The sequence below is a fragment of the Monopterus albus genome, unplaced genomic scaffold (genome assembly GCF_001952655.1).
Source record: "Monopterus albus unplaced genomic scaffold, M_albus_1.0 scaffold72.1, whole genome shotgun sequence".
Taxonomy (NCBI): Eukaryota; Metazoa; Chordata; class Actinopteri; order Synbranchiformes; family Synbranchidae; genus Monopterus; species Monopterus albus.
The window spans coordinates 1034780-1043851 of NW_018127952.1; the positions used below are offsets into that span (position 1 = coordinate 1034780).

At 42.2% G+C, this 9072-nt stretch overlaps 1 protein-coding gene across 1 annotated transcript in view; it reads left to right on the forward strand.

The window, feature by feature from the left end:
- LOC109963297 (mothers against decapentaplegic homolog 6-like) overlaps nt 1-8573 on the forward strand; it is a 22877-nt gene extending 14304 nt beyond the window's left edge. Inside the window, exons 5-6 of the mRNA XM_020605681.1 lie at nt 7909-8091; nt 8170-8573. Coding sequence (XP_020461337.1) covers nt 7909-8091; nt 8170-8549 — 563 coding nt within the window. The 3' untranslated portion in view covers nt 8550-8573. The remainder of the gene's footprint in view (nt 1-7908; nt 8092-8169) is intronic.
- The last annotated feature ends 499 nt before the right edge of the window (nt 8574-9072 follow it).

Here is a 9072-nt window from a genome sequence, read left to right on the forward strand (position 1 = left end):
TAAAGATTCGTTGCAGATGTCGACAGGCTCTGTCTCTGTAAAATGTAGGAAACGGTTGCCTGTGCTGTGAGCTCTGAACACAACGCTGAATTAAGACTAAAAGTTTATTTATGGGAAGCAACATTTTCAGGGTTTTTCAGGAAATGTAGCTGCCTGCTGTTAGTGAGAACAATTGGGTGAGGGTGAGATCAGCACTGACCCGTGACATTGGAAACCACATTAGCAGGCACCGCACAGTGCAGTATTTAAGCTTCATTATCCAAATTTTATGACAAATTTAATGCCCTACACACAGACATGCTATTTTTTAACAGAAGTTATGCTCTAAGTTGTTTGCATTTGCCATATCCTGTAGAAGGTCACATGGGGGCTGGGGCCAATACCAGCTGACACTGGGCTACACCCCAGACGGGTCACCAATATATCACAGGGCTTACACACACAGACCGACAAGCACTCACATTAACACTTACAGACATTTTACAGTTGCCAGTCAACCCAACCTGCATGTCTTTGGACTTTGGGAGGAAGCCGGAGTAACCAGAGAAAACCCACAAAGACATGGCGAAAACATATAAACTCCACACAGAAAGGCTCCAGTCAGCCACAGGTTTGAACCCTGAATCTTCTTGCTGAGAAGTGATAATGCTTAATAAATTAATTGACAAATTACTGGCTGCAGTGGCTAAATATTCATGAATAACACTATAGAAGCAAACAGGTTTTCCAAACTGCCACTTGCCTTTCTTGGTCCACTGTCGCTGCTGTCATGGAACCCTTTCCAGCTAGGCCAGGTAGCTGTTTGCTGCAAAATAAAGCTATGATAACCCAACTGCACTTTATATGCAATAAATGACAAACAGTTAGCAAGTAGTTAGTGAACAGTGGAGCATTTAGCAGCTTCAGAGCCAGATCTCTCTCTGAGGAGATGATGGTGACGGCAGGTAAAGGAGAGTGACTATTGTACTTAAATGTATCGGGTAGACACCACCATGATTATAAATGAATGCTAATGCTATTTTATTTTCTAAATGTGCAAATAATTATAACTGTTTGTTAACATGACTGACATAACAAATGAAAGAAAATTAAAGCAGATTTAATATATGGAATATGTAGGAAATGGTATGTTTGCTTATACAAAATGTGTTTGCACTTGGATGTATTTACTAAGTTGGATATACTCCATTATTGCTGGTTTGATGTTGTGTCTCCCACTGTGAGTTATGTATATTTTTAATCCACAATCTTCTGTTCCATTATCGCTGCGTCAACACTGGAGCTTCACATAATTCTCCCAAATTAAGTTTTGGAAGGAATTTTATAATTTCATTCTTCATAATGGAACACGTGGATCTGTTCCACCAATAAATGTGAGTAATTATGCTGTGAGGAGTGAAGGCCATATAGTCAGCGCACGTGAGGCTCAATGAGAGACTTGTCAACTTGACCCCTGTGACTGCCTGAGTAGGGGGAGGAAGTGTTGAGGAAGAGGGCCTGTCCAGGAATGTGTTGGGAGGGGAGACTCATCAGCTACTGAGCTCTGCTTTTTTGCGTCAGCTTTTGTCTCTATCTATTCAGATTGAAATAATCTTTCTTTAAGTCATTTCCGCACTAAAGAGCAGCTATTTTTAAAGCTACAGTATGCCATCGTTCTTCATGAAGCAGTAAAGGGTCTTCTATCTCTATGTCACAGTGTTATAATACCTGTTGATGTATCTCTGGTACCTCTGTAGGTACATACAGAGCTTTGACACTTCAGCACATCTTGCTTGAAAAACATAATCACATGTCTAGCGTCTCTGCTAGACAGACGCTACATGAACGATGACTGAGCTGTTGTTTGTGTTGGTGGTGACAACACGGAACAGGATGAAGAAAGACCTCATGTTCTTCTTATCAAAAGTAGTGAGATTAGCGCATCCTCATTTAGTACAGCCATTGCCAGCGCAGGTCTTCACTTTGATGTGATTGTTTGCAGTACTTTGTGTCATAAATCAAGTATGAATGAACATGATTGCATCAGGTGTAGGAAGAATGCACCAGCCATCAATCAAACATTCTACTTTAACAATGGTGCTACAGCAGTGAAGGAGAGGCAGAATAATATATCATAGTGCAGCTGCTGTAAGAGCTTAAAGTCCTTTAGGTGTCTGTCCCACCCTCCTACTCCTCATTTGCTTAAGTTGCAATAAAAAAAAAAAAATTGCAAATGCAGTAATTAACCTAAGACGATGGTCAGCCAATGGTTCGGCTTTGAATCCGTCGTGGACTTCGTCGGTGAGAGACACCTCTTATTGGCCGTTTAGCTAAGTGAATCCCTGCACTAGAAGAGAACAGTTCAGAAAAGCCTTCAGCCTGTCACAGTAGTACCATTACTTTGCTCATTTAGTGCAATTTCTCCTTGTTTTTGGCCTTCCACAACCAGAAGACCTGGCTGAGAATGCCAGTGCAAACAGCTAAACACTGGCAATGTAAATGCACCTTTGTGCATGTTCTACAAGACAAGATGAGGCTGAGTGATTGGATGTAAACTGATATGTCGCTTTCCAGAAACATGAACAGTATTTAGTCACTTTTCCTCATTCTGATTGTTTCAAAATTGAACTCTGAACAATAGCTCTACAGATTCAGCTGAGGTGCACTGATTATCTGCCTGGATTCATTTCTCACTTTCTCTATTTGCTTCTAGTGTTTGAGATGTTTTGAGGAGGTAGTCTAAAGATTTTGCTTATGCATACAGTAGTGACACATTTATGAACCTGACAGTTATAGATTGATTTGATGTTTTTATGTCCACAGTGAACTAGGTGTCTTGGTGGATGATATGAGATAAACAGCAGAGTTCTCCAGGATGCAATGATTTATGCAAAAGCTGAGGCATTCCTTGGCTCGAGTTGTCCAGCATTTTGAAGTAGCAGCAAAAAAAGTGCAGGAAACTGGTTACTTTCTTTCTTCCTCTAGGAGGTGCTTTCTAAACTGCCTCCACACATGTCTTCTTAGGAATTTTACAGGCACACAACTTTCCTGTGGCTGGGTTGCCCCTGCAGGTTCAAGGAATGTGGTCATCTGTGGTAGAAACTTATGTTTCTTAAGTTATTAAACAAGAAGCAGAGAGGGACGTCCAGTTGCACACATCACAAGATCCACTAGTGTGTGCGAGCTGTGACCCTCCCCCCCCCCATTGTGTTTAACTGTAAAGGCCGTGTCTGGCGATAACGCAGTCCTCTGATGGCAGAGATAGTTCAGACGCCAGCTTAAATGTGGCTTGCTGAATTGATGTTGCCCTGTAATGATAGTTGTCTCAAACAACAGAGAGCCTACCATTTGTAGCCAAACAGGGGTGTTCCCCTTTTACCCCCTTGCTTTATTTTATTTCTACTTTTTGGATCTCTGGGAGGAAATCTGAGGAAACAGAATCAAAATCAAATACCTTAGAGCCAACCCACAATGGTCAGTTGCTATTCTATCCTCCCCTCTCATCCCTCTGCCATGCTTAGACTCCCTCCCTTCCTCCCCCTCTCCTCAACCCACCTACTTCTTTCAGCACAGTGGAAGAGTCTAATAACTGGAGGGGAATCTAATCCTTGGCACTGGATGAAAGACGAGGGTCTCCCTCCCTCCCTCTCTTTCTCACAGTCTCTTTCTCCCTCTTCATTTTTTCCATGGATGCTGGTTATGCTTGGCAGGTTCTCTCTCTCCCTCTCATTTTCCCACTCCCTCTTTCACTCAGTCTCTCCTTTTTTAACTCCTCTTCTTCCCCCTTCACCAACTTTCTTCCTCTCCATACACAGGTTAAGGTTAACGGGAGGAAGCCTCTACTGCTCACACTGGAGCGAGAGAGGAAAAGTCAGATGCTTAAAGGAATAGTTCGACATTTTGAGAAATATACTTATGCAAGCAGAGAACTAGATGAGAAGATCCATAGCCTATCACTTTCATGTTCGTACGCTACAGATGAAACTACAGCCAGCAGCCAGTTCTCTTAGCGTAGGATCAACACTGAAGACAGGAGGAAACAGCTAGCCTGGCTCTGTCCAAAGGTAAAAATTCCCCTATTAGTGCCTCTAAGGCACTCTAATTTAGAACTGTTTGTTTATTTAGTTAAAAAATGAGATATTATATGGAGTGTTAGGAGTAATGGCTTCCTGTCTTCTTGTCTTGTGTTGTCACTACTGTGAGGTTGTCAGAGAGCTGTTCCAGGCCAATAAATAAATCAAGGCTTTAGACCTTTGGACAGAACCAGGCTGGCTTTTCCCCCCTGCTTCCAGTTTAAGCTAAGCTAACCATCCGCTCACTATTGGTTCATATTTAATCTACAGACTTAAGTAGTGTCAATCTTCAAATCTAATTCTCAACAAAAAAAACAAATGAAAACAGTGAGCTGTTCTTTTGACCTGCTCTCTGAAAGGAAGGGAGCTGCTATTTTCATCTCTATTTGTTTGCGCCATGTTCTATCAGTCCAGTAAGAAAACTGTTCTATACATTTAAGTAGTGAATTATTAGATTAGATTAGATTCAGCTTTATTGTCATTACCCATGTACAAGTACAAGGCAACGAAATGCAGTTTAGCATCTAACCAGAAGTGTGCAATAACAGCAGGGAAGAGTGTGCAGTATCTACAGTCTGTACAGACAGTAATAATTTACCAATGAAATGTACAATTGATATGTACAGTAAGATATGTAGGGTGATGTACAATGTACAACAGACTGTGGGTTCAAATTACAGTAATGGCCAAGGTACATTAAGCTTATGGAACACTAGTGCAATGGGATGAGATGGAACGAAACAGTGCAGAATAAGAAGACAACAATACGTTACATTCTGATTTAATCATAGCAAATTATTAGTTCTACATTGGTGCAGTGTTTGGCACTGTCGCCTCACAGTCTGAAGGTTTCAGGCTCAAATCTCGACTGGGGTCTTTCTGTGGGGAGTTCGTGTGCTCTCCCCAGACCTGCATGGCTTTTCTCCAGGTATTCCAGATTCCTCCCACAGTCCAAAGACGTGCAGGCAGTGTTGTTTGGCAACTCTAAAGATGCTTGTAGGTGTGAATGTGAGTGCAAATGGTTGTGTCTCTGTCTGTCAGCCCTGTGTACCTGTCCAGGGTGTACCCCGCCAGGCCTTGGAGAAAAACAAGTATGAAGTGCACTAGTCATTTCACTGAGATTGGCACTAAGAGTCATTTTTAAAAGAAATAACAAAAGCTGCTAATCTAATTGGTAAACAAAGTTGTTAAGCTGTGGTTTACTTAAATGTTTACAGGTTTAAATTACTGCCAGACTTCACTTATGATATAGGCATGCACATCCGCACAGTCACACACTAACACACAGTTTTGTGACTTACTCCACTCGAACATAAACATATTGATAACCTCCAGTTTGAACCCGTCTTTAAAAATTCCATTGAAGGGGTAGGTTGCCCACTGTCCCCCTCCACCTCCTCCCCTCTTCTCCCACACAAGCTCATTATACCTTCAGCTAGACGATACCCAGACTGAGCCTGATGACACAAGGACTGTGCCAGAAACATTAAACATGACACGCTGTACCACTGTGACTGAGAATATTTTTTACTTTGCACCATATCAGTCAGTTTTCAGTAGAAAAAAGTGAAATGGAAGACGGTGGTGTTGCTGCTAAAATTTCTGAACCTTTTTTTAGCAACTTGTTAGAAATTTATACTCAGAACAAAGAAATAGAAATAGTGGTGAGTAATACCTTTAAGAAATTGAAATCAAGCTGCATGAATGTAATATAAAAATAGAAAAACAATAATCCTAGTAAATATTAAAACACCTTATAATTATGAATATGCAGTACTGAAGATTTTTGGCAAGGCACATTTATTTGTATAACACCTTTTGGCAATTCAAAGCTCTTTACATAAGACATCAAATGCATGAAGAACCACAATTCAATAAAAGTCTTGATTCAAATGAACTAAGACTTGGAGTAGAGCTCAGGTTTTCTGGGAGTTTGCTCCAGATGAAAACTGAGTTGCATCATATTCTTGTGTTTAGGTTTCTATAGATGCTCTAACTGCTGTGAATGCTTGATGTATCATCAGCTTAAAAGCCAGGATCTAATGCTGTGTTCTTTGCTGAATCGTTCATTATATGATAGAAATTAAAGTGTGCTATGTCCAATAAACTCCTAAAAGTCCCAGTTTGTTTTATGCCTTCTTTGGGAATTAATTGGATTTTGCGCTCATAAAGTCTCCCTGTGTTTTCCCTAGTCATGTTTGTGTCGCCTTATCAGAGGGAAGTCCATTACTTGTAAAAGTTTGTATGTGTGTGTGAGAGAGGGGAGGAGAAAGAGACAGAGAGCGATCTTGCTAGCTGAGCAGCCAGCTCTCTTATTGCAGTGCTGTAAAAACTCCAGACCACTGGAGTTGCCAGCCTGGAATTCACTAATGACACACGTGAGCCTCACATGAGAAGTGCAGTTTGGTGTGTGTGTGTGTTATAGTCTTACTGTTTGGATCAGAAGGCCCAATTTGTGTGTGTATGTGTGTGTAAGGCCTTATCTCATCATCAGCTGTGTTTGTGTGTGTCAGCATGTATTTAGGTACAGACATTTACACATATCACCTCCTACGTCCTCCTTCTCTTACCCACCCCCACCCCCAACCACCACACAGTCCCCACCCATGCCCCGATCTACTCTGCTCCCTAGGATTGTTGTTGTGCAAACATAACACACCTTGCCTAATCTAGGTGCTGGTTTAACCCACAACCGGGTTGTTAAAGGAAGAAGAGCCTCAACCATTCTGGCCCTTGGTGGATGAAGATGGGGTGTTTGATGGGATATGAATGGAATGGGGCCACAGGCACCTGGCTCTTTAAATCCTCTGTGTCAGTAGAGTCTCTGGAGCAAAATAATGGCATCACTCTGTGTGAGAGTTAATGTGAGCTGATAGCATGAGGGCTGGTGGGTCAAGGGTTCACAGGCTTGTGCTAGATTGACAGAGAGCTAAATGCTTTCTGCCCTGACTCGCCTCTCTGCTGCTCTCTACCTCCTCTTTAACTCAAGATCTGAAGGAGATGGTGAACGAAGTCACTGGAGGAAGTGGGCAGGGTAGCATTTGTAAGTTTGAATAAATGAGAGAAGTAACACAGTGAATGCAAATGCTCCCATACTAAGCATGAGGGGTTAGCGAAAAGATGAATGACCATGTGAATCAAACACGAGAGAACATGTGAAGGCACATGTGCATCCAAAAGGTCTGTGCAAGTGCTGTAGGTAGTAGTAATCTGCCACATACCCACTGGTTTCTTGTGCCCAATTCTTGTTTTATTCTAAATCATTTGTGGTTAATTATCTGTTTAATTAATTTGTTGAATGTGCAAACTAAAACAGACGGATATACAATGTCAGGTGTATGCAAAGAGAGACAAGTGAGCACACTGGCTGGCTTTTTCAGGTTGTATGGCCCAGGTAAACTAGATCAACTGATGTCCCTCACATGTCAGCTTACATGACAGCTTGGAGGCACAGTCAGTGATAGGTGCAATACCAAAGACGTTACATTACGTCCGGGTTGTACACAAACACTCGTCTGTGTAGACTTTGTGTTTCTCTGCTGCTGCTGTGTACATACACCCAGTGGTCGCGTTGTTTGTATTTGATTGACTTCATAAATCATGGCTTATATTAGTGATCCTGCATCAAGTTTTACTTGATAATAGATCAAAACCAAATTGTGTGGTATCACCCACCCCTAGTGAAAAAGAATGAGCAACCAAATGTTTGGCTCATGCTTCCAAAAAGACATTCTCCCTTCCTCCTCCTTCTTAACATAGTATCATTCTCCTCCCTTCATAAGGAATTATTCTTATAAAAATTTAGCACACATTCAAAAGCAGACATTCATTTTTCCACCTCTTTTCTTCCTCTCAGACACTGGTACCTCCCTCGGCTCCTCGACCTCTGATGGACATCGCTCTCACTGGTGCAGTGTTGCCTACTGGGAGCAGCGCACGCGTGTAGGTCGCCTATATCCAGCCCACGAGCCCTCACTCAGCATCTTCTATGACCTACCTCAGGGCACGGGCCTGTGCCTCAGCCAGCTCCACACCAACAGCTACCACAGCCGCCGCGATGACCACAGCAGCCACAGCACAGCGGGTCTTCCTGGACATCACAGCTATGGACGTGGAGGGAATAGCCACAGCAGCAGTGTCCAACAGATACGCCGTAAAATCGGCTTCGGCATCGTGTTGAGCCGTGAACCGGACGGAGTCTGGGTGTACAATCGCAGCCAGCACCCGGTGTTTGTGCACTCACCCACTCTGGACCCACCCACTGCTCGAGGACTGAGTGTGAAGAGGGTGATGCCAGGCTTCTCGCTCAAAGTGTTTGACTTTGAGCGCTCCAGCTGGATGGCAGGACACGGCATGAAGCCTGAGAGCCAGGAGGGGCCCTGGGACCCCCACAGTGTTCGCATAAGTTTTGCTAAAGGATGGGGCCCCTGCTACTCCAGGCAGTTCATCACCTCCTGTCCCTGCTGGCTGGAGGTGCTGCTCAACAACCACAGATAGCACACACACACAGGCTCACATGAGGTTTCCAGTAGCCTAATTGTAATCTAACTAGATTTAATATAAAATTTATATATTATCTATAAAATATATTATACATGTAAATACTTGAGTAATTTTTACAATGCCATTATTTATGTATAACGTAATGTGTATATGGACAAAATAAAAAGAAACAAGAATATGCACTTTTGATTCTATATAGGCATTACAGATTCTCAGTCAGTTTGCAAATATAAATTGTAAAAACAACCTGTTTTATGTTTTCATGATTTATCAGTTCCATCAAAAAGTATGCCATGCACACATTGTCAATAAAATATTTGTATTAAATAAAGATTTTTGTGGTGATCTCAAGTGCTTTTACTTGGGCTATGGATTAGTTTGGACCTGCAGGTTCATGACTCTTCACTTTGATCAGTTTGGTAAAACAAACATTGTTAGGCGCTGAGTGGAGGGTGAAGTAAGGTGGGCTAACTTCCATTTAACAGCACTAATGATATTACAATATTTTGTCTGTGCT